The 26310-nt window shown below is 35.9% G+C and overlaps 1 protein-coding gene across 1 annotated transcript in view; it reads right to left on the bottom strand.

The window, feature by feature from the left end:
• Positions 1 to 1366: 1366 nt before the first annotated feature.
• LOC124632593 overlaps positions 1367 to 26310 on the bottom strand; it is a 67760-nt gene continuing 42816 nt past the window's right edge. Inside the window, exon 4 of the mRNA XM_047167487.1 lies at positions 1367 to 1497. Within this exon, the coding sequence (XP_047023443.1) occupies positions 1367 to 1497 (131 nt within the window). The remainder of the gene's footprint in view (positions 1498 to 26310) is intronic.

The raw sequence follows: 26310 nt of genomic DNA, 5'->3' as shown, positions 1-26310 counted from the left end.
CTAAGTTATAGCCTTACGGCTCCTGCGATTATAAGATTAAGCAACGCTTGATGAGCACGGTACGGATGACACTCTAAGTTCCTCTGTGTTTAGGAAAGCAGGTTAAACTGGTTAGTCTCGGCTGTCATCACCATTAAATACTAAAAATCTAATATTTACATTCAAGCAAAACTAAAGTCCCCAAATTCCAAAAAAATCTAAACAATCACATACAATAGCACGACAGTAAAATATATCTCAATAGCCTTAACATTACCGGCTGTAGTAAACATGATGAAATTGGCGCGATACTCGTAAAGCGGAGTGTTGATGGCGAATTAGCGAATGCCTTCTGTAATGGCCGGAGTTAGACGCTATAAACTTGAGATCAGTTTCATCCTATGCTGGACGAGAGGAATGTGGAGCTGAATAATTAAGTTTTGGGGGGTAAGTTATTTTAGATATTGTGAAGGAAAGATGAGCTAATGGTGAGGTAGTTAGTGTGTCTGTTTGCCAAGCTAAAAGTCGCAGGTTTCATTTCCACATGAGTATGGGATATATAATTGATATGGGTACATATGAATGTATTTACAAAAAAATGAAATAAGTATGTTTATCAGTTGCCTTGCACCTAGTACAAGTTCTGCTTCTTTTGGGACTAGTCGAAAATATATGAAAGGGTCAGGAATATTCCATATTAATATAATATTTTCAGCTAACGAACAGCTAGTAAAATAACAATTTAATCACCCATTTTCAATAAAGCACATAACAACGAATTTATTCAACAACCACAATATTCAAAACTCGCGTTTATTAATACCTTAATCCCTAAACCAGCTAGTTACCGTTCGCATGATTTATGAACCAGCCCGGGTTAACCGCACTAGCTAATTAAACAATGTCATCAAATATTTCAGCTGGAAGCTAGGGCGTATAGTCGGCGGCTGAAAATGCGCTGCGTATCAATTATCGTCATAGAGCGTATACATTAGCGCGCGGTTACATTTAAATGTAGTGCGATTGACGCTACTTGAGCTGTGACAGCATGAGTTATGAAGAGAACCGTTAAAAAATATGTATATTTTTTTTTGGGATTCTTGTCGAGGAGTACAGCAAACATTTTAACTACTAAGTCAGTCATAATGTTTTTTTCAACACACACAATTAAGGTGATATATAATTGTAGCTTTCACTATAGTTAAAGTCAAACAAACAACGTAATTAAAAACAAATTCTACAGACTAAATAAACCTACTTTTGTCTTAGCACATAATAAGACCTTAATTACCCATTAAAGGCAACACATACCTACAAGGAACATTTTCTTAGCTCAAACCACACGTAATAAATTGTGTCCCACAAGTACCAAGATTCTTCGGTCGGTTCATTTAAGGTCTATTATACACGAGCCGGCGCGGTCCGGTTTAGCAGGATCAGCGGTGAGGTGAATATTCATGAGATTAACCGCGCCTCGGCCGGACGCCGGACGGCGAACGGACGAAAACCGGACGGCTCCTGAAATAATATTGTCATTTTTACTTGATGCGTACTTGTTTGTGATGTTGGTTTTATAATGTGGAGAGGGGTGTAAAAGGGTACTTGTAAATTCAGTTCATAGACAATTTTATTCTCATTCCATCAGCATTAGCTTTTCAAAACAATTAAAACCTTAAAAATAGTATTCCAACTGTAGGAACAGGAGAACGAAGTTAAGAGAGCGAGACATAAACCAAAGCCAAACGTAGTTAAAACATTATATAATTATGTACTCCACTTAAAAACAATACATAAACATTAGAATTGACCTTCCTTCCTTCAATCCTTTTTGGGAAGTTGGTTAAAAAAACAAATGTTTCTTTTTCAACTACGAATTAATGCATAATTAATTGGATCTCAACTCGTGTCTTGGTGATCGGTTCAAAGTTAACTGTGAACTAGTTTAGCTAACGCGCCAATACGGGTTCATTGCATTAATAGTTGCAGGACGTTCCACGACATGCATGGTGCTAGTCTTAACTAGATGTGTGATGTCATGTTAAATTGTTATCTGTGGGATGTTCAGAAAGTATTCTTATTTATGTAACATTATGACCTAGTGAAAAGGAGCAAAATCTAAATCATTGTACGGAACGGAACGTTTACATAGACACAACTGTTGAAATAAAAATAATATTACCAGTACCAAGCCACAACCAAACAGATTTACTAATTTTTTGACGCAATAAGGCCTTTAATAACCAGAAAGACGGTTTAATTTAGGAAAAAGAACTTCTTGCTTGGATATTCTTCTACAAACAGTGCCAAACTAAGTTTCGTGCGTCCAATGGAAGCAGGGAAGTTGAATGTCCACATTTACACGAATTTCAATCCAGGCTGAAAAAGGTAGTCATGGTATATCTTTCGGGAAGTCTTCCTTATCACAGTTTATAGGGCACGGAGTTGGACTAGCTTGGACTTATAGTGGCTGGACATGGAAAGCTGAAAATACGTACGAGGATTTTTAGGGTTTCGTACCCAAAGAGGTAAATCGGGACCCTATTACTGAGACTTCGCTGTCCGTCAGTTTGTGACCCGGCTGTATCTCAAGAACCGTGATGGCTAGACAGCTGAATTTTTCCCATATGATTCTCAATTCTTCATTAGCATTCCATATATTATAATTAAAGACAACTAGTACAAAATAAATGTATAAGTGGACTTATAAAAACATTTTTTTTTACAGACAATTTCACGGAAACTTTCTTGAGAGAGTCTAACTCGCATTTAGCCGGTTTTAGTTTCAAGAAAAGAGTGCATGTAAGCACATAATATGAGTCACATTATTTATTTAAAAGAATTCGTAGCAATCTGTTAGCACAAACTTGCTACGCCGTAGCAACTACGTCACGAGTGCTACGCCGTGCAATCAGCTACGCTGTCGTAGTATAATCAGCTGCTGCAGCGTTGTGTAATATGTTACGCGTCGATTCATTAGATGTGTTATAGTTCGGCCATTCAGAGAATGCGTTCCTGACACGTCGCGATTGAACTGACGACGTAATAACATTCATTGATTATTGATATAATAATGTTGTTTTAATGCTCCTCAATTGTTAAAACGGTAAACAACCAGCAAAAATATTTTTATCGTAACTGCAACGCCATTGCAAAGTTACGTCGTCAGTTCAATCGCGACGTGTCAGGAACGCATTCTCTGAATGGCCGAACTATAGTCATGTATGTTCATTTTTTTTGGGTCAATTGATTTTTTATTTTATATTTTTATACGAAATAAAATTATTCTGGTTAGCAGTTTGAGTGCATTATTGTATATAAATTAAATACGTCCAAAATTTTCACAAAGTAAGCCGTAAATATAAATAGAGTTTGACAAGTCTGTAACAGCTATTTTCGTCCTTCTACCAACAAAACATGGTGGCAGAAAAATCCCAATCTATAGCAATAAAATGCGATAGGTTCGGACAATAAACGTCGGCCGAACAAAGGGTCTAATGGAAACGTCCGTCACGTCGGCGACTCACACACACAGACACACTTTTCAGCCTAACTATAATATTCATGAAGTTTGTTCAAGACTCGCACACTACATGGTAAGAGGCTGGGCTTGGAAAGACAAGGTTCTAAATGGCAGGACGAATGTTTGGGAGGAATCCAGATGATGGCTTGTGAATAGAAATGTGACATTTGTTAGTTTGAGAAATTATGTTGTTCTTTGCGAGCGATTTATTTTTGTATCATATATGACTTACTTTGTAACGATGGAAGTACAAGATATTTTAAAAGGGACCTATTTTTTTGTATTAACCAAAAGAATAATGTATAACGTACCTATTTATAATTCCTTATATTATATTAACAGGTTGATTAATTGTCTTACCTGGGGAGGTACTCAGAGACATTTAATGATTACTTAAGTCATTCCTTAGTGACGAAATGTCATACAAATCCTTCACTAAGGAATGGCTTAAGTAACCAAAGTAAGTGAGTAAGGGTGGTCAGTTACTCCTACCTACGTGGTACGCGTCACATTTCGATTTAATAACGACTTTAAGTTTTGTGGCAACTAAAACTTATTCAATTCCACTCTTAAATTAATAACACACCTTAGCTACTAATATAAAATGTACGCCCCACTACAAGCATACCGTAGTTCATTACAAATTTATCCGAAGTCAACTTTAAAATGACTTTAGGGAGTCGGCGAGTTTTTCTTTGAGTCGCGTGCAAGTTCGCAACTAATCTGCATGCGTAATGCATGTAAATAACATTGGACGTAACAAGGAGTTGCCAGTGAAAATTTTCCGTTTGCCGCGATTCGATTTGCGAAGTAACGAGTATGTTATTAGTGTTGCCAGTGGTAATGTACTTATTCTAAGTATGGTAGTTTCTTATCGGTTCTTCTCAGTTGGATATTGTGACTTTCTGGATTGGCTTCATGGAGATTTTTAGGTGTTAGTTAGCTTTTGATTAAATTAAATATATATAGTGTTGTCATTATTTGATTTTCAATTAGTGTACATGATAATAAGTCATTTTTAGAATATTAATGAATTTTTTTAATGTCGGGAGCTGCAATCACAAACTAGATAAAAAATAACGACATTATATATTTGCAATTATGCAGCAATAAAAAAAAAACGTATTTCAATATAAACTTATTATACCTCCAACTGAAAAGCTGAAACAACTTAATGAAAATGATAGAGCGATGAAATCAGTATGAAGCTAGTTAGCAACACGGGTAACCATCGGTCGCGACATGCAATCAACTAGGTTTGTTTTATTACTCGAAGCCATTCTATGCGTTTTGATTGCACATGCGTCGATGATGCGTAGATGCATGTGTAATGTGCTGTCAGGATTTTTTTTAACCATTTCAATGTCAAGTCTGATTACAAATGGGGTCTGATTTGATCGCAATTTTGTTAGACTGATAATTAGTGTTATTTTACACATTAAGCACAATATAGTTTATACAGAGTTACAATCACCCAGAGAGCAATTATGTTCCCTACTGAATCCCAATTTTCCTTTAGTATATTTTGCTTTTGTCGTCGAATTATTTCTAAGTGATTGTTTAAATACAATTTCGTCTACTCTGTGATACTATCTATTATATGATAGAAGAGGCCATTTCTTGATTCAGACCCTTCGAGTGTATTGTATTCAATTTGGATTTCTAATTCCTTTAACAATTGTATGAACCTTGAACTTTGTACGAATGATTTTAAATATTCCCATTGTTATACAGGGAGTGGTTTCTTTTGTTCGGGGAAATACAATTACATTGCTGAGTATATAAGCCTGTGTATTCTGTGTAATACGAAAGATATCGCGGGACTCGATTTTCGCGAACTTGTTGCGCAGAAGTAAATACTTAGAGGTCACGTGTTGAAATTATAACAAAGAATTTTTACAAAAAAAAAAACATGATTAGCTGTAACATCATTACTACTTTTGGGATAATTATGTAACTCATGTCATTAAAACTATGATGCCGTTAGAAACATTTCAATTTGAACTTTTAATCAATACGTCCAATTTCACATTCCCAGAACAACAAATTAAAAAATAAATAAAGCACTCAAAAAAAAAAACATAAACAGGTCACTAATCGAATTCCCCTTCCCATTAGATATGAACATGAATACTTAATACGTCCATATAGCGTCGGACGCGAGTTTTATCCGCCAGATAGCGGGTGACACCCGGGTGACACCCAGGTGACGACCGGGTGACGGACAGAGAATTAGGGCATGACGGCTGTCACCCTTGACACTGTGACGTCACGCTAAATTGTACCAGGGTTTTATTTTTTGGGTTTCGAATCTGGAGGATATTTTTTTGGTTTTACATACGTTTGGTTTTGTTATGGACTGCCACACAGGTATTCAAGGTAAGGTATTATTTCATTGAAAAATAAGTGTAATTTCCTTGAATGTATGATATTAAATCTATATAAAATATAATCTTCTATACGCAAAGTAGCTATCATACAACCAGTATAGCTTCACATGAATTCAATACTGATCTTTGTCCATCCAAACCTAAAACACAATACCAACCATCTAGTATTTAGTACCAACCTATACAGGAATAGTATTGTTTAACATAAATCCGATAGAAATTCAATCTGTTACAATCGTGCTCCTAATATATAAGCGTGAGACAACGGCAGTCGAAACATGTCCAGCTTCGTCCAGATACGAAGTGAAATTAAAAATTCCTCGGACCTATACATTTTAATCCCGGGTTTGATAACAGCTGAGAGCCATGTGTTGGCCTTTTTTCTATACCGCTTTTGTTCAGCTTGGGGAAAAAAAGCATGTTGGGTGGACATGGATGTCGCCCTTAGGGATCGATATTATGGTGCAGGCGGGAACAGACTTGTTATGGTACCTCTTTGAATGGACATAGGACTACTTTGTATGTAATATCTTATAGTAAAAGGTGATAGAAAATAAATATACTACGACACTACCGTATTAGGAAATTATATACCTGTAATGATAGCTGTGTTTGTGATAAATAAAGTCCAATAAACAAAATCACTTTTTTATGCGGCGAAAAACTAGGACAATCAAAATTATTTAGTAAGTGAAAAATAAATGAAGATATTTTCCAAGTAACGATTAGGTACATTGATTTAAGTGGTTCGTCGAAATATTAGACGTCGCCGCGTCGTTATTTAAGTGACAATTCTAGGAAATATTTTATTCTACGTCCCGAGGAAACTACTTCACATAGATAGATAAAAGTATAAAGTATGTTATTCTGATACATAAGCGCTCATAAATAATGAAAATTCAGCCTAAACCAACAGCTTACAATAATATTTTCAAAACTTTTTTTTTATCTAGGTTTTATATTTTCGCAAAAACATAATATCGCAGAGTAGGTTAACCTTTTATCACAAAAAACATAGTTACAAAAAAGAGATTCTAACTCCAAAAAAAGAAGCTAACAAAATTCGTTAATTAAACCAGTGTTGCCAGCGTTAGGCTGTGAGGTTGTGTCGCTTAAATTGCACGCATTTATATGGCGTGTTGCCAAAACAAGGTTTTTTTTTCATTAAAATGTGCCAAAGGGCTGCGGTAAGTTTGAAAGACCAGGTGTATTAGGCACATTTGATCTAAATAGGCAAAATGTGCTCATCTTACTGTATCAAGATAAGAAAGAATATTGTTAGGAAAAAAAAGATTAGAAGAAATAACTCTGAGTGTGTTATGCAATCATACCTAAATTACTGAATTGATCCTGAGAAAGGACAAACACTTTTAATTTTTTATCTGGGTAAGTAGTTTTCGGCTCAGGAAAACAGCAATTAGTACATTATATTACCGATAAGTTAATAACGAAATCCAAAATTAAACTTACATAAAATATTTACTTTCAGTTTAAAAAGTACCTTTGATTTAGATTTTTTACTAGTTAAAATCAGCTCCATAGTGGAAAATTGCATCAACATCAAGTGACACACAAAATTATCCTGACACCCTATTAACCGGATTGCCGCCCAGCTAGGTATTACTAAAGCTTATTACTCATGACATGATCCTACCAATCCGATTCACCATCCGTTCTTGGTAACATTGAGCCAAGTGCATGCGACATGCATTAACTCGCTCCATAGGATCGTAACAAATTGAGTGTATAAGGCCAAAAGTATTGGACATGCAACCGTGTGCACTAATCCTTATTATAGAATTTTGGATGACAGTGAATGGTTGTTGCGAGGCTGATTAGCTTATTGGTTATTTATGTATAGGAAGTAATCAGTTTTGAAGGAGACAACTGAATCGTGAAAATAATTATTTCAAAAGTTGCCTTACTTTTCGTACAAAATATTGTGGTTTCATGAAGTCGTTCAAAGTCAAAAAATCCACTATTTGTGGGCTCCTTACATTACCTTGTTGTAAAAAAGTTTTGAAAAAAAGTTACCTTCAACAGAATCTAATTTTGTAAGTAAGTTAGGAACAGTGATTAATTTGAAGAGTTCCTTGGACACCAGGTAACAGTTTCTCTGACGCCCACATGCATCCCTTTATAGCAGCTGTTGTTCTGAAAACGAGTTCTAATCCCAATTTTGGGAAATCCCACACATTTTGCTTCGTGTTACATGGAAATAAGTTGGAAACTACCTTCAAATGTTCCTTCATTGTGCATAATTTTTGAAATTTAATTACTGCCAGCTTTTATACGGTTAACGGTCTTCATGGCACTTCAACACTAGGTCAGAACTTACCAAATTATTATTGCAAAGTGCAGCAAGCTAAGGTATATAAGGGTAATAATTTTATCACAGGATCATGTTTTAATAACCATAACAAGAGAATTATAGTAACAAATGCTTATGAAAATACTTGAGAGTCCTCAAAAGTTTCCTTTTCATTTCGCTGGCAGCACGGGGAACTCATCCGACCTGTATTTGCACAGCCCCTCATCAAAATATGTAAATCCGAGCCCATATCGGACATCCCCTCTTAACTAAACAAAAATGTACTCAGACTGGCGTGAAAAAGATATTTAATTGAGTTCCTGATAAATAAAGGTAGGGTCCTGAAGGTTAGGTGTAGGGAATTTAAAAAGTTTCAGGCCAATCGAGTGAGAAGGCGCCTTAATTGTGTTTATCATTCGCCCCCCGAACAACTTTTTCTATCAAAACTTGAGTCGGTCGGCCGTTCGCAGTATTTAATTTCCCGCTAAATGTGACATCGCGGACTATTTTGAATTCATTTTTAATTCACTCGTTGTGTACAATAGGCGAGTTTTACGCGTAGATCTTTTATGTAATGGTGCGTCTGAATTGTTAAAGGACAATCAAAATTTATGTTGTTTTGAGAGTGAAGTGCCTGAGTTTTTCGCGTAAAATGTTGACGGCGAATTGTTTACTACGTTACATGTACGAAAACACTGCAACATTTATTGTAATTGAGATATACATTCGTATCTGCACCAGTAAACATTCATATGTGAATTCTGAAGTGTACGTTTGCGTGTAAATTCTGAAAGATTTTCAGATCGTTGCAGAGGACCCTTGACAATTTTAAGTACACCTAGTTAGGGATGGCGGACATCAACTCGCGCTCACACGAGTGCCGCTCTGACCGGTCATACAGAATTATTTAAACCTAATTTACCTATATCTCGTATTTCTCTACCATATTCATTTAGTCTTTGAGTTATTTCGCAAACAAATTCCAGCATGTTAGTACAACGAGCGGTACGTAGCAACAGTTGCGAAGTAACTAAGAACAAAAGTCGGGAACGCTAAACATTAATATAAGTTAGTTTCGCATTTTTACCCTCATTTCCACTTTGATTGTAACGTATTGAATTGCTGAGCTGAAAGTTATTGTAGTAAAGTGTACACAAGAATTGAGTCAGGCATCAAATTCAAATTTTATGGAGCAAGTTTAGCTTTCGCTTATTTTCTCAGCTTCTAAATAGGACTTTATTTTGTTAATTTCAATCAAGAAACTATTTTTTTCGAAAAAAAAAAACTGTCAGTAATATATTTGAAGCATTCTTGTTTCGTGTCGCCACTCGTGAGCTCTCGATAAAAACTTAGGTATCGAGTAGTTGGGGAACAATTTGCTGCAGCAGGAGTATCGAGCAGACTCGAGCGGTGGCGATCACTCGATGCCGAACCTCTCGATATCTTGCCACGAGTGCTGCGGAATTGTGATGCGCACAGGGTTACCATGTGAAGGGGGATTTTGATTATAATTGTGTTTATTGAAGAAGTGGTTTGGGAGTGTAATAAGAGTTCATTTGTTAATGAAATGCTCATGAAGCGAAGGCTGTAATGAGGAAAAGGACATAAGGGGCTTTAGTGACGATAATCATCAATTTAGAGCGGGTTTCATAAGATACCACAGAAATAATTATGTTTGTAAATAGCATTACCCAACGCAGATTATTTCATTTTCCTTTCAGTCCTTTTTACAGTTGTACAGTGGCAAGTTTTCCATTACATTAAAATGAGTCTTTATACTGATAAAGCTAATGTTCAACAACGCTGCAACCCCAAAAAGTATTAACGCCACTATCGCAATTTCCGTCGTTCAAACGGGCAACACAAGAACATTTCAAAAAATAATTTCACCTCCACCGGCTAATTAAAGTGTGCTTAACGTGTAAGGCTGGCAACCCTGAGTAACTGGGTCAATGGTACATTTTGTATGTACATTGTAATGGAGGTATACATCACGAGATGTACTTACGGAGATTCTTCTAGAATTCACTTTGGTGATGCTGGAGATGGTTTGTTGTTTGTGTTTTAGAAGTGGTGTTTTAAAGGATTTTGTTGAATGTAATTAATTTTGAGACGTAAGGAGAGAGATGCAGCCGTGCATCTAATATTATTATACATTATGTACATACTTGTATATCGGGTGTGTCGTTCATAATCACATTAAATGAAGTGCGTTAATACATATACTGGTTAATATATGTCGATTAACACAAAGAAAAAAGAAAAATACGTAAAAATAAAAAAATGATTTTTTCAAACAAAGTAAATAGAATAAAAATGTGCGAAAATTAGAACCAGTAACCAATATTCGTAATCTTTTAATTGAATACAACATTGGACAAAAAAATTTGATTAAGCAAAAAATACGTCACTACTTAAAGATTTTCATAAAATTACCCTTTTCAAGACCTCCAAAGCATACCACAGTATATTAATAATATTCTATATTTGCCAGCAATACGTTATTGAAGACGTTAGCTACTGCAAGCCCGCGCTGGAGAGCACTGCAGTAACTGCATTGGACTTGCATCTGCCATCTATTTCTATGTAAATTGCGCCACTACACTACAGATTGATCATGGCGTATGTTTGTTTGTTTAGGCGGCATCGTTGTTTCATGATTTGGTTGTTGGTGTAGCATAAAGTGACTGCTGTGCAAGGGGTCTCGGGTTGGATTCGTCAGTCGATCCGAAATATTCTTATTCTTATAATTCTGTGGGCTGTAAGAAACTTTCAAATGTCGTGGACTTCATATTTAGTAAAATTGTGATATTATAATAATGTGCGTTAATCAAAATTAAGTGTATTTTTTTGCATGAGCTCAAGTTCGGCAGCTATTACATGAAAAAAAAATATATTGAAACATAAAAAACCGGCCAAGTACAAGTCAGCCTCGCGCACGAAGGGTTACCATGGACTATGATGGTTCAAGAGATGCACCCTGGTTAAGACAGGCTTAGTAATAGGGTCCCGTTTCTTCCTTTGAGTTCGGAACCCTAAAAATCCAGACCAATTTTAAGAACATTGACAACTTACTTTAGTAGCCCTATAGAAACTAGGCCCATCATATGCTGCATAGCCCTCTCACTTTCAAAGCTGTCCCATTTACTATGGACGCTAGTGGCCAATGACAAAGGCGATTGATCAACAAAGGTGTGCTGAAACGTGTCTGAAACTGTAGTGTACTTCAGATTACCACAGACTAGAGTAGTTAGAACCTTTAACAAGATTTTTTGCTTAAGTAACAGCTAATTAAGAAACTTATCCTAACGAAAGTTCCCTGTATGAATCCAATATTTTATGGTTTCCTTTCGTCATTCTTGTGTCAAATTCAGTAAAAATTAGTTCCTATTTCTGAATAGGAAGATGAAAACCAAAAAAAGATGAAAATAAATAGAATGGTGAATGATATTGTAGATCTAAAAGTGGTTTCTTTTGCATGTGTATCAAATGCAAAAAGATGTAGTCACGTAATTATTATTGGAAAAACACAAGTTCATATGAAACCTATATACATTTGCTTCGGCATATTGACCTAAATAACTCAAAGACGATCACTTTCACGCTTCTCGCTGGACGTACAGACACAAAGGCGTTTTGTTCCGCGCAGGTTGAGGCTGAGTGCCATCGACAGGCACGGGCGACGCCGCGGTAATTAAGTATTGTTTATGCACTTCTGAATTTATGTTAGATGGAATTAGAGAGGTAAAGGTGGGAATGAATTGGGTATTAAGAGATATAAGTTAAGTTTGAAATCATTAGAAAGCTTCTTATAGGTTACATAATGATGAATTACGGCTCCACCTGTGCCCCCAAGGAACTACTTCCCGCACTCTAATAAAAAGTAACCCATCGTCCCAAAGGGCGCAGACTATCTGTGTACCTATTTAAATCACTTAAGAACTTTTGGCGTGAAAACTAAAAGAAGAATTCAGTAGTTTCGTAACATAAGGAACCTTGTCTGAGAAGAAAACGACCCGAAATTAAAATAATAGGCAGACGCGTACGTGGAAACTCAAGACGTTGAAAAGAGCGTGAGAATTACCGCCACCTGTAAAACTATACATATTCCTGCGCCCTTCAAACCGACACTTAAGCCATTAATGGTTCGGAGCATGGCTCATTATTTCCGACCACAACCAATAGAAGTGAACATGAAAAAGGTTCATTTGGTACAACATTTCAATAAGACTCTGCACCCGAAATTGTTTTTATGAAGGTACATATAAATACAAGTGCTAGTGTTAAGTTTCTCAAATATCCCATTGGGCTTAGAATTTTATATACAGCCGAGGAGTGGACCTAAAAGCCCACAGCAAGTAGGGAAAAAATATTACATCATTTAGGGACAAGCAGAAGAAATGATCATATGCAAAGTAAAGGAAAACCATCATCCTCCTCATCATCCTCCGAGCCTTTTTCCCAATCATGTTGGGGTCGGCTTCCAGTCTAACCGGATTCAGCTGAGTACCAGTGCTTTACAAGAAGCGACTGCCTATCTGACCTCCTCAACCCAGTTACCCGGGCAACCCGATACCCCTTGGTTAGACTGTGAAAGTAAAGGAAAACCAAAAGAGAGGTATTCTCGCTAACTTTTGTCAACTTTTTTATGTTACTTTTTGTTTTCTGTAGTCATAAAACGTTGAGCGGTTTTGCAGAAACTAATCTTAGCTATTAAAAGTAGGGGAGATAGGGGAGGGGTATTTGCCCCATTAGCGTACTTCAGCTTGGAATTAAGTTGCAGATAGCTATTTTGTTCAGCGAGAACTGAACGGCAGTGATACTTCTACACCTCACCTGCATTACTCCCACCAGTAAGGCGACGATTTGCCACATAAGGGCCTCTTCGCACTGCGCCGTAACGTAAGGGCGGCTTGTTAGAGTTGCAGCGAGCACGTGTGATTTGTACGTAAGGAGTGGCGCTTTGACTCCCACTGTGAGCCTGTGAACGTATGCTTCAGTATTTTTCTTAAGACCTTTGTTAATGTGAGGGTGTTTAAAGGCAGTCTACAGTTTTGGGGTTGAATAATAATTTAAAAAGTGTTCATATTTTTTTTTATCAAAATTAAATATTATTGTAACATCCTTGATAATGTACATAAATGTTTAAATAGATTTTTTTATTAACCAATTAAAAGTACTAATGTGTAAAAAATAAACAAAATTAATTTCAGTACTATATAAAGTAACAAACACAGGCGTTGCTGTTAACCACTCAGCCCGTACTGCGTTTTTAATTATCTAAAGACTCCAAATAACTTAAAACAGTCTCTAAACCAAATCGCAAGGAAAACAATAGATCTAAAAGCCAACACTGCAACACGAAAGCAGACACAAAAAACAAAAGAGAGAACAGCAAAAGACTATCCTTAATAAATTCAACAGTTTTTTTACGTTTTTCCCAATAGATCGCCCAAATACACTAACAGCGTCCAATGCGCTGAAAGAAAACGAGTTTCACCGAGGAAGGGAAGAACAACAAAGGCATGCAGAAATTTTCCATTCCATTCGTGTTCGATTAGCCTCGCCTCGCGCCTTTGTCCGGTATCAAGCAGTTCCAACTGGTTCTTTTTCCAATTTGTATAATTTGTGCCCGACTGTGATGCTTTAGTGGTGCAGTGTGGAAGCACCCTTCTTTTTGTGGCGGTTTTTTAGTCTTTGTAGTCTATTCGTGCAGTGTTTGGAATAAGTAATTAGGGTTTTCCGTTTTTGAAACGTCATTGTTATGTGGTTTTGGAACTTTTGACTTGGTAGAAATTGGAATACTGAAGAAGGTACAGGAAATAGAATTTGTGATGGCTCCATGTATTTTCGAATAAAACGTAGTTACCCAAGCTTACAACCAAGGAAATTCAAGACGTAACTAAACAATTGGGATAGTAAAACACTGACAATGGAATTTATTAATTTAACTATTGAAATTGATGTAAACTTGGGATCAGGGACATGATAGACTTTGACTTGACTTCAACTCTCAGATTATGGAAAATAATAATTTTAATCAACAGTATTTTTTAATATCATCCATCTCCGTTATAAGAACCAAAAAACTTTACATCCTATCAAAGTCCTAAGTACGTAACTTCAAAGGAGTCAGCTCAAGTAGTGTAATTGTAAGCGAACTAGCAACTTGTCACTCAGTGGCGGAATGAAGCTAGTTTTATGTTCCGCTAAGTGATTGCCTGTCTTGGGTGATACAACACGTGTTTGTAGGGTTTCAAGGCTTTGAATAGGGAAGTATTTCAAAACTGGTTTTGGGACTGTTTTATACCTATGTTTGTCAGTACGGTATGAGTTAGATTATTTAAATGTCATTTATATGCTGACGGTTGTCAACGTAAAATATGACTAGAGTAATTTGGTACCTATTTGAACTAAGTCGTTGTGAAGTTTGAAGGTCCAAATAAACGAAGTCCCGAGCTTAAGCTGTATCAATGCAAAAGTTTTGTAAACTCATGGGTTATTATTATTATTCTTTATTGTACACAAAATATTTAATACACACAGAATATACAGAAGTCATGTACAAAGGCGAGCTTAACCCAGAGTTGGGTTCTCTAACAGCAAACCTTAGAGCGATAGAGAGATCAATAAATGAATCAATCTTGAAAAATATTGGGGTTAAATCAATCTCGAAGGAAGCTGTTAACAGTTTTTTTCCGGTTTTCAAGAAAATTTTGTCTGTTTCTTTCATCAAGTTTTATCACCGTAGCGCAGTAGTGCATACAACCTGTCATGCTGTGGAATTAGGTACCTGTAGAGACCTGCAGTATCAAAAGTCACGTGTGTAAAGAATTTAACACACGAAGTTATATGACGCAAGCTAATCTAGAAATACTAGAGAGACAGGTTGTTTTTGGACCAGAGGAATAAGGTTACATAACAGTTTTAAACGATATTCTACCATTTTGACATGCCCCTCGTTATTAGGTGTTTGAGTAGCATAAGTAAAGGACCTAGATATTTTGCACCTGTAGGTAGATTGCTTTTGTTTTTCCTAAACGATGATTTTGTTTTGTTCCAAAGGTTTGTTTTAAATCTGACTCTCCTGCATGGTGAATTTTTATGTTCCTATTGATTAACGGAAAAGGAGAACAAAATAGGTTTTTATAGGAATATATTCCAGATTTCAGGATTCACTGATCTAAAGCCAATTTCACAACCACCAAATTCAGACACCATCATAAATAAGGAATCCAAAAAAACCGTCACCGAACAGTAACAGCACGAATTGAATTTCGAATATTCGGCGGCCATCTTTGTTTTGTTTGTGCACAATCTCTGTCCAGCGGTGGCCGTTATGAAATTTTTCATTAAGCCCAGTGTCAACTGGCTGCCTTTACTGTTTCTCCAGCGTGTGGGTGCGGTGCCAATGTTCGAGGAAAATTCTAGACCGAATGAGGATTCTGCGATTTCAAAGAATTCTGGACGAGCCATTCGATTTTTTGTGGGTACTCGATTTTTGAAGATTCGACTGGAGTTTTAGTTTGTTCTTTGAATCAGATTTTTTCTGTAAGTGCGCTTTTTATTTTGCAGAACTGGAAAATACATTTTCGATTGAGACGTATAAAAGTTTGACTACCAATCTAGTCAAGGTGTATCAGATTGTCTGAGTAATTTGAGGAGATCAGATAGGCAGTCGCTCCATGCAAAACACTGATACTCAGGTGTATCTGGTTAGTACTGGAAGCCGATCCCACCATAGTTTGGAAAAAGGCAGAGATAGAAGTGTACAAAATTCATTCTTACGGGCTTATCAAATATAGCTCGAATTTGTGGCTTACACTGGGTGACCCTTTCTGGTCTATCCCACACCAAAAAAACTCTCATTAGGGGTTTTAGCAGTTGTTTTTTTTTGCTTCATCCCTTCGCGTGCAGTGGGATGCTGCCTCTAATATCGTTAGCGAGAGTTTTCATTAGCACGCCGTTGGCGCAGCGTTTAGTGCTCGTTACGCTCCATAGTGGACAACAAGCTTTATTGTTATTATTTTTACCGTCAAACCAGATTGGATGTTATCTTTAATATTTTGGGTTACTTTGTTTGGGAGGTAAGTTTTGTTGTATGGTTTGAGAATTTTAATTGATTTCAAAATAAAAAAATACATATCTTGTAGGATCTGCTTACACGTGCAGTAGTAGTAGATATAGTAGATATTGATGTATACAAATTATAATAAAGCTAAGCGATCAAATTATAAGGAAGACTATTGGTTGCCTGCTATACTAACAACGTGGAAAGTCGGTCATTTTGCTAAAACTTATTACTTCACGACAAACAACATCTTCTACTCTCAAAGCACGTCCCAAAACCTTTACAGACTAATCCAGAAGTCCCACACCAGTGCCCGGGACTGAGTCCCGCACTAAATCCCGTGATTGAATACACTGAGACAGCGGCCCAACTCTAATTATAGCTAAGCACGGCGAGGCCATCGTAAAGTGAGCTGAGTTTATAGCACCATCGGGACTTCTTAACCCTCCACGTGTTTGCACATTCACACCGCCACACTGTGAACCTCTTGTTAAAGATAATTAGAAACACTGTTATTTGCTTACCTAGTTTGGTGAGAAGCACTACTTTTATTAGTTTTGCACTTATCAGGTACCTTGCTCGAGTGTCTGTCCAAAATACCGCTGGGGCAGCTCGCTCTCTATCCACAAAGATATGACAATAGTTGAACAATAACTGCGTTTCATATGCAGTTACAAATTAGCAATACTTATTTATTTATTCTTTCTTTTTTACTTAATATTGATTTTATGATGTTTTTAAAAGGTAAGCAGAATAGTCCAACCACTCGAACTACAATACCTCCATCTTTATGGAGATATCGACACGTGTCTCAACAATCTTCATACTTTTTAGATAACTAATGACCAAATATTCATTTGTGTGAATGTGGGCAAATTGAATCGAAGTATTTCTAGACATTTAATTGTATTTCTGCTATCGATGACTATAGTTTATTATAAAGCCACAACATAATCTATAGGTTCTCACATATACCTACGCATCTTCGAAATATAACCGATCCTCAAGTCTCGGTTGTACGCCTGTCCGTAATTTGATAACGCTATCATCCGTCTCACTAACTAATACTACAGACCCATCCACTACGTAGTGGAGATCGAATATCAAGTAGCTTTGACTTATGATAACAGCCACTGCGCTGGAAATTACTACGTACTACGAGCTACCAGGTAGTTTTTACTAAGAAAAAATACATGTCATCATATCATTCGTAGCCAGGAATTTTTAGGCTATCTACGTTCTTTCACAAGCCCTTTTTAAGTGCTTCTGGGCCGCGATAAGTCTTTCGAACAATAGGCCCTACTCATATAATGTAAGTACAATTAGTGCTGCAGACATAGTAGTAAAATTTTCATTTTATAGGCACGAGTAATATTGGTGGCTTCTCTGAACTTCAATATTTTTATCGTGTAGGTTACTAAATGTGTTTTTTGACTAGGCTAAGGTTAGCTTCTGGTCCCCTACGAAGTGCCCTTTTGGTCCTTTATAATCCTTTCACGAAGTTTAGCTCGGCTGCTTATAAATAAAGGTCCGGAAAAAAAGGTCTTAGTACCAACAACTTATCATACCCTTCAGTGCGTCTGGTCATACGTCTATTTCATGTTCACGGTCGGTATGTTTCCGCTCACCTCCATAGCTAGGGTTCTTTATATCCTTAAGTGCTATTTCAAAAAAGAATCCGTCCCACAGTGACACAGTGACCTTAGTTACCGCCCGTCAGCTGACATCCCGTTTCGGTGTCCGTCCCGCGCATGCGCGCTATCTCTGATGCGGGATGTTACATACGTTCCCAACCCTATTTGTTCTGCAGTACGCCGCTGACTGTGCTCAGGGGTGGGCGTTCTGCGTCCCTTCGTCGCGCCGGTCGTCGTATTTCGAATGCGGTTGTGCGAATACTTTCTGACTTGTTCCCATGTGTTGTGTATGGTAATCTCACTTTAGAACAAAAAGTGGACATGGTTATTTAATTTTTTCAGAGTATTTTATTGAAAGGTGAGTTGTAAACACGTATCAAATTATTGTTTCATAACGTTCAACGTTTACTACATTTTTATTACCACTTAAATTAATGTAACGATTTTTAAATTTACATTGATGATCGTCATTACTTCTGCCATTACACAGAATTTTATAACGTTAGTAAATTATTTAGATGCCGTTACGTTTCTCGGAGCCTTCAGAAATTTATTATAAATGAATGAAATGAGAATGAATGGTATAAAAGGGAATATTCCTGGAGCATTTTCTTCTTCCATGTTAGGTAAGACGGTGTGTGTGTGAATAAACACGCTCGTTCGTATCAAGCCTGTCACGTAGGAGGTTGACAGACAAACGCGTGTTAACTGATACGATCTCTCAGAACCCTTTGCCTTTTCACGGAATATCTGTGTATGTCTGTTTATTTAAAATCGTGTAAGTCATCTTTGACGTTTGAGCCCGTCATTGTTTATACCGAAAGATTTCTGGGAACTGAAAATAATATGGGTTGTTATTTTGCTTCAGGTTGCTTCGATTATCGTTTTACTTACCTCGAAAAACCTTGCCTCATTCAACCTAGCCTATTTTCAACACATTTATTGCCTTATTATTTCCTACTTTGCCTTTAAAACAAGACTAGCTTACGCAAATGGTTTCATCCATGTCCTGTGGGAACTAGATCGTTCACCCGGATAAATGGAGCCTGTAGCCTTTCTTGATAATATCCGTGGGCTATCTAACTCTGCAATAATTTCTTAATCAGCTCAGTGGTTCCTGAGCTTAATACGTTCAAACAAACTCTTCGGCTTTATAATATTAATGTAACGGTAGTTAAATGTAGAAGTGTGTTATAACTTTACGACTTATAATTAAGGTTTTAGTCATCCTCAAGTACCAAGAACTTGTTCATATTTCTGCAATTATATTCATCTTTAGCCAAAGAATCTTCAAAAATAACGAAACTACTGTAATCTGTTTATGTGTTTCCTTTATAAATATAGCAATCTTCATCAAATCATCTACATTAAACACTCAAACATTTGACCTAAAAACAATATGAAAATACCAACTCTTAATTTTCCTATGATATAAATTCTCCAATTCTAATTTGTTGTCGTCATTAGTTTGGTTTAGAATTTATGTGTCGGTTCGGCCCTCGGTTAGAGCCCCCTCCCTTCCCATAGGTATCGTTAGAGCCAACTGAGGATGTTAGGTGGATAGATGGCAGATTCCACGCCAACTTTATTGGAGAAAGGGCTGCATATAGAAAATGCGAAATTTTGTTCTATTGTTATAGACTCAGATTGAAGTCAGGGAGAGTTAACTCATGAAGAAAGCACTAATCATTATTTTATCTTCTTTCCAATTAAAATTGCTTACAAATACAATAAAAATGAAGAATTTTAAAACTGTTGTGGACACCACTTAAGTATATAACGGATATCAGTGATACGTAATTAGGTAGGGTGGTTATTGTCTGTCATAATAAAACCTTATCATAAGTAGACCTGTTTTTATAACAACATTAAAGATACATGATAACCATAGCCGACGGTTTTTTTATACCTTGTCGCGAACAAAGCCAAAAAATACCAAAGTAATTTTTGCCAACAGTTAATAATGTAAGCTGTGGATGAGTACCATTAGGTTTCATACTCGTTATGTCATGGAAATGTTTATAAATATAAAATATGAGCATGCATAGTATTTAAATCAATTTTAGTTTCAACAGCATCAATAAATTCTATGAAAAGGGACTGCTTGTTTATAAAGCGATTTTTCAAAAGCTTTCAATAAAGTTACTACATGTATTTTATCGCACGAGCGCAATATTTTGCACTATTTTAGATATCTATTTTTGTGAATTTAATATTTGTGCCATGTTGAAATCTAATATTGTCCACAACTAGGAGTCAATTTTGTATAGTCAACTCATTTTATTTTTTATATATTTGTTTTTCCACTAGGCACTAAATTAGGACCATTTACAAATTGTGTCCGACCTTTAGTTTATTATATAATAAGGAACAAACGTGTATATGTTAATAAAAAATAAAATCATCACTTAGCTACATCTAAGGAGTATACGCTCCTTGCTTACACACGAAAAATATTTCAAAGGCCTTTGTTATAATATGTATGCGTACGTTATATCTAAAGAATCTCCAAGAATCTTTAGTGAAATATTTATATTGCTATCACAAGATAAATCCTCTCTCAAATGTATACGTTCTACAAAAAGGTGTAAAACTTCTAAAGCAACATAAATCTTTGAACTTCAAATCTTAAATGTTTAAAAATTCAAGACACGTTTTGTTCTGGGAGATACTAAGAACATTATTAATAACTGATATACTTTATAAGAGTTTATAAAAATACTTTGAATTTCGTTGACTGAAAATTTTGCAGACAATTTTATCTAAAAAATGTATTCTTTTATTTTCAAGCGGTTTCTATACCTACTTATTATATTTTCTCAGGCCATCATTTCAGAACAATGGAAAATACAAAATTCCTACAGTAATAATATAAAATGAGACCGTAACTTTAGATATAATGAGAAAACACTAACTTGAAGGAAATAGGGTCATAATATCACCACTTTATTTAGCCACCAGATTTCATAAAGCCAACAATAAAATCCTTGAGAGTTGAGCTATTGTAGGAATAGTGGGAGAAAAACTTTTATATCACTCGAAAGGTCAAAGGCCTTGTAACATCATAAACTACTCATGTTTCGCGTTCCCAGAGTAATGTACTATAGCTATATTTTGACCTAAAACTTTTAGTAGGTAAAAAGAAGAAAAAGCAAAAATAGGACGTTAAAATATTCAGATTCGAGAGAAGCTTTTGACAGAGTTTCACTACTATATGGGCGTTAATTTATCATCAACACTTTTAAGGCATTTTAAGAAATTCATGAGCCTCTTTCTAATGAATAAAACATTGTAATAGATAGATATTACTCAATACATACAGGCAAGTCAGGCTCTTTCTTATAGTTTTACAGCACAGACCCAAAGTCTCATCATACACCCAGCTAGGTACATAGGTAGGCTGCGACTAATGAACACACTGTCACACACTTATCTGGCCGAAATTCACTCGGGCACCCAAATTAACACGTCATTAAACGCTCACCCTTTTTCCTAAATGCCTATTTGGGGTCTTTCGAGACACCGGCAGGACTAGAATTACTCAATTTTTGCCGACCTCCTTCACGGGTTGGTGACGCCAAGATACGGTTGTGGTTCGCTGATAACGGCTTGGCAAATGACGGGGGAGGTAATGACGGGGTGGGTGACAGGATAGTTATGTGCCGGAGTGGATGGGAGGTGATGGCACGTGAGTGTTGGATGGTGGTCTTATCGCGATCAATGGCCTTAGGAAAAATGATTGCGTTACTATGATTTTTGTGCTATGAATTTTTCTTGGTTTTATTTTCATACAAGTACAAGCATATAAATAGTTAATTTTACATCCTATAAAAGTAAACGAGAACATCTACGAGCACGAAAGAATCTTCTACAAAGGCACAGCATGTTACAAAACAAAAACCTCTTGTAAAGATACATCTTCCTTAAAAAAATAACACCAAAAGCTTTTCTCACAGCTCAAAATAAAAACCATTAAAGTCCATTAAATTAAAATCTCCAACGACTTACTCGCCATATTGTGATAATACAGTCCACCGGAAGAAAATTAACATTCCTTTTCCTTTCTCAACAAAATAAAAGTTACCTTAAAATTAGCATAAGCATGTCCGTTACTTGTTCGTATTGCATATTATGTATGGAGATTGTATTCATTAATACAGAGTGCGACTCCTGAGTGGCTGCTACTTCGTGCACTTTTTGCTATCATAGTGCTCTTGATACTGTCTCCTACTTTTTTCGACTTAGCGCGAGGCTTCTTGTTCAAGTACTCGTTTTGCTGTCGTCAACAAGTGTTTACTTAGTAATTATGAAAAGATTTTGCTACTTATTATTTCTTTTATTTTGAAATATATCCGGGTCTGTTAAAACCAAAAACATATTTTTCAGATGGTATTTGAATAGACAGAATTGAGTTAATTTATTAGAATCTATTGATTAACTAGTATATAAGTTTACTCCTTAATTTTCATGATAGCCGACAAAATCTTTCTGCTTTTGATACATTTCAGCGTGTCGTTATATAACACCGTAGGTAAATAAGAACTACTGACATAACACGAATGTTTCCTATAGCATCTAAAGCAAATAGCTTGGCAAATTCAGAAGTATAAAAGTAAACAATATGTTTGCTAGTCTGTTCCTATTCTACTTTATCGTCACTGTATTTGTTCGCATGACTAGCTTCAGTTTTATTTGATAGCTGATATTTATCTCACTAGAACTTTCTAGCATTTTTACTTCAGACCACATTAGTTTTGAAACTAGGTTTTGTGTCTTATAAAACAAAGGTCGTTAATCAAATGGTATTAAGGGTTTACTACATTAGAATTTTACATTGAATTGAATTGAAATCTTAATTCAAGTCTTAGCTTGATATTAATTCTGGCGGCTCCATTAAAAACCACACTTTTGTCATGAGAGACAATTGAGTACAATAAATCTAAGGCAGTTTCTTAGGTCTTAAATCTTTTAAACTATTTATTACGAATCCGTTGAAAGAAAATTTTATATGGATGATTTTATATGAAGAATACTGAATAGTATAAGAAATGGGTAACAAGATGAGATTCTATATTAGAAAAGATTAGCATCAATAAATTTTATTATTGGTAATGCGTATACAATATCTAGATCTACTGATGTTGAATGGTTGGTAAATAGTTTTCTGCTTGCCAAATATAATAATCATGTCTGCTGTATTTATGATACAGTATTGTATTACATTCTGAAATATTTTCCAATTGCGATTGATTATTATGTTTTTTAGTAGGTATGTAGTTGTACCTTTATACATTGAAATGATTTATTTGCCCTTTATCATTTTTTATGATATTATAGATTATAGAGAATCCACAAATACGACCGATGAAACAATTTTTTTGTAAAACCAGAAATTGAACCTAGCATCGGTTAGTAGTCGATGAGGATTGATAAAACCGATGAAATATTACGACGAAATATAACGAATTGGTATTTTTGATGAATAAAATATAACAATACAACAGTTTCCCAGTAATAAACGGCAAATGCCATTATAAAAAAAGTGATTTTTGCACAGTTCGATAAAGGTAGATTTTATTGAAATGAATGTGCAAAATGCGGGACTTGCGAGGCGAGTGGTGGCATTGTGGTTGTAAGCTAACCATCTGTCACCAGGCTTGCTATTGTTTAAGCTTAGATTACGGCACGTGGGGCCGGTTTCCTAACAACAGTTCTATTAGGAATTATGTACATTTATGGTAAATAGTTATGCATACCCACACAGTACAATTTTAAAGCACAACGTTGTATTTCCAGCAAATAGCGAGTGAGATCATCGATTATGTTAAGGCAAAAGAAAGTAGACGCTTTCATAAAAAAATACCAAAGAGTTGATTTCTGCATAAATTATTATTACGATAACGTTCGGAAAATAGTAGTTTTCTTTTGTTAAAGTAAAAATATTGCATGAGTTTCATATCAAATGAAGCGGTCTTTATGTCATAAGTTTTTTTTTATATCACAAACTTTTTTAATAACATTAGCTCGATTCGTTTGCTTTCCACTTACTGAAATTACCTTGAAACTATACTTGGATATAAGCATAAATAATGTCGGTACTATCTATAGGTAAGTAAGCTTTGGTTTCAAGCAGAGCAGTGGCGAAGGCTACGACAAACTTAGCGTCATTATACAAAATTACTGAAAAGCTCGTAACGCTAAGACTTGGACTCACAAAGGCTACTTTAATTCTGACCTCAATAATTTCAGTCAACAATGGTGCCCTATTCAAAGTCTAGACCCAACTGGGAGTTTCAGCCTGTTTAACTAAAGGATCCGAGACGTGAGACGAGGGTCTTAGGTGAGACAAGGACCTCCCCGAGGTCTTATTCCAATTTATTTAGATCTTCGCGGAGAGTGCGAAAGAGCGTAATTACTATAATGTGTACAATAGCTGCTTAAGTCTCTACAGTTAAGACATTAAGTACGATTTTATCTTCTACATTAATTTTAATATTATTCATTGCGTCTACATTCTTCGTTTGCTCCCAAGCGCTCATTATTTAATACTTCTTATCTCTTTACGAAATATTTGTCCCTATTGTATTCAGAAACACCGCGTACAAAACTTACTACCTCGTATTAAACGAAATTTACAATTTGCAAACCCAACAGATCGTCAAGAGAGGAAATAGGATCACGAGAGAGAGAAAAAGAAACAATAATATTCCGTATCCCTTTATAAACTCAAGTTCGTGGAGATTCATTTACGAAATGGTCGTGAATTACGCCCCTCCCCCCGTGAGCTTGCTTTGAATTATTCCTCTCAAGAATACAAGGCCTATACAATTTGGTACAATCTCAAAGGAACACTTGAAGCGGCCCTGCGAACAACGAAAGTGGCAGTCAAACAATAACAACCGGACATTATTCTGAACGACTGGTCCCGTTTAATAATTTAGAAACGGTTTAACATTTAATTTGGACGTGAAGGGTGCTGACTGACAAGGTGTACATTGTAGGTTATTGTGATCTTAGTTTAATTGAAAACCAAGTCTTGATTAACGCTGTTCATCTGTAAACAATAGTTGTATTTCATTAGCTTCAATTTTAAAATCATGATCGTGGATTCTCTGATAAGAATTTCAAGTTCCGTGGCTTTCTGTTACATAAGAACCACTTTAAATAAATACAAAAACAATTGCATCCCGCAAACATTAGGTAAGTCATCAATTCATCATTAATGAAAGTACATTTGCTTACATAATCGAACTCTTTCGATTTTATACGTAGAATTTGACTCTTCAACGAATCATCTATCAATCTCAAAAAAGTATTCAAAGTTGACCTATCGCTCACTCGATATGGAATTAAAATGTTCTTACAAAGTTGTGATCGTTCCCGAACCGCATCAATCTCCAGTTACTCCAACACGTTCGGATGACATGCACAATCCGATTACAATATTTGCGTTTCTATCTATGTGCCGGAGTATTCAACAAACAGGAGACGCCATGAGCACTTATTTCAACTTACTCAAGCTTGTAGAACAGATGGCGGATGGGGCAGAAATGTTTTCTAATGGTGACTAAATACGACCCGAAAAAAACGCAGCTAGGGCAGGCTCACTAGATGAACCAATGATCTGGTGAAGATTGCCTAGAAGCAGTGGATGCGGGTTGTCCAAAACTGCGAAAAGTAAAGAACCTTGGGAGAGCCTACACCTTTGAAAAGCAGTGGGCATCTTTCGTTTGAAACGACGACGACGATACTGTTTTCGATTACATTGTTACGCACAAATGCATACCGCTATGATCGGTATTCTCGTACCTTTGGCAGAGGAGCGAGCATGGCAATGCCGTCTCCAGTTGATTAAACAGTCTTAGATGTCCCGCGACTTACGCGACCCCACTTTATTCCCGAACTTGGTCTTGTATTTGCATGGATTCTTTTGGAGACAATAAACAGGTGATTCCTTTGTAATGCCTTTACTTGGAGTTTCAGATGTACGGCTGTTACAGCTATTTGGGGCATTCGTTTTTGGTTTTAGTTAGGTGTAGTACAATTTTATGCCTTTGACAACTTGTTAAACTAACTTTGTCTTAGTTGGGATATAGTAAAATTAATAGAAGTTGTTGCAGTCTATAATAATATTCATCAAACATCCATACAACGTCATCTAGTTTCAAATAATAGCCAATTAAAATTTCTATGCAATTACTAATAATAAATAGTGTATTGGAGGCAAATAATAGTACAATAAAAAGTTATTAAATTTGCAGCATAAATACAAGCCAATTGAATAGTAAATCTGAATGATTTCTATTACATTGTCTCAATGTTTCAATAAGACTGCTATCAATTTGTAAAATGAATATGGATTTTATTGAACTTACGAGACTTTTCTTTGTTATTCGACTGATTGA

This window comes from Helicoverpa zea, chromosome 8 (assembly GCF_022581195.2).
Source record: "Helicoverpa zea isolate HzStark_Cry1AcR chromosome 8, ilHelZeax1.1, whole genome shotgun sequence".
Lineage (NCBI taxonomy): Eukaryota > Metazoa > Arthropoda > Insecta > Lepidoptera > Noctuidae > Helicoverpa > Helicoverpa zea.
The sequence above is the reverse complement of the archived record's forward strand: the minus strand, read 5'-3'. Positions and strand labels throughout refer to the sequence as shown.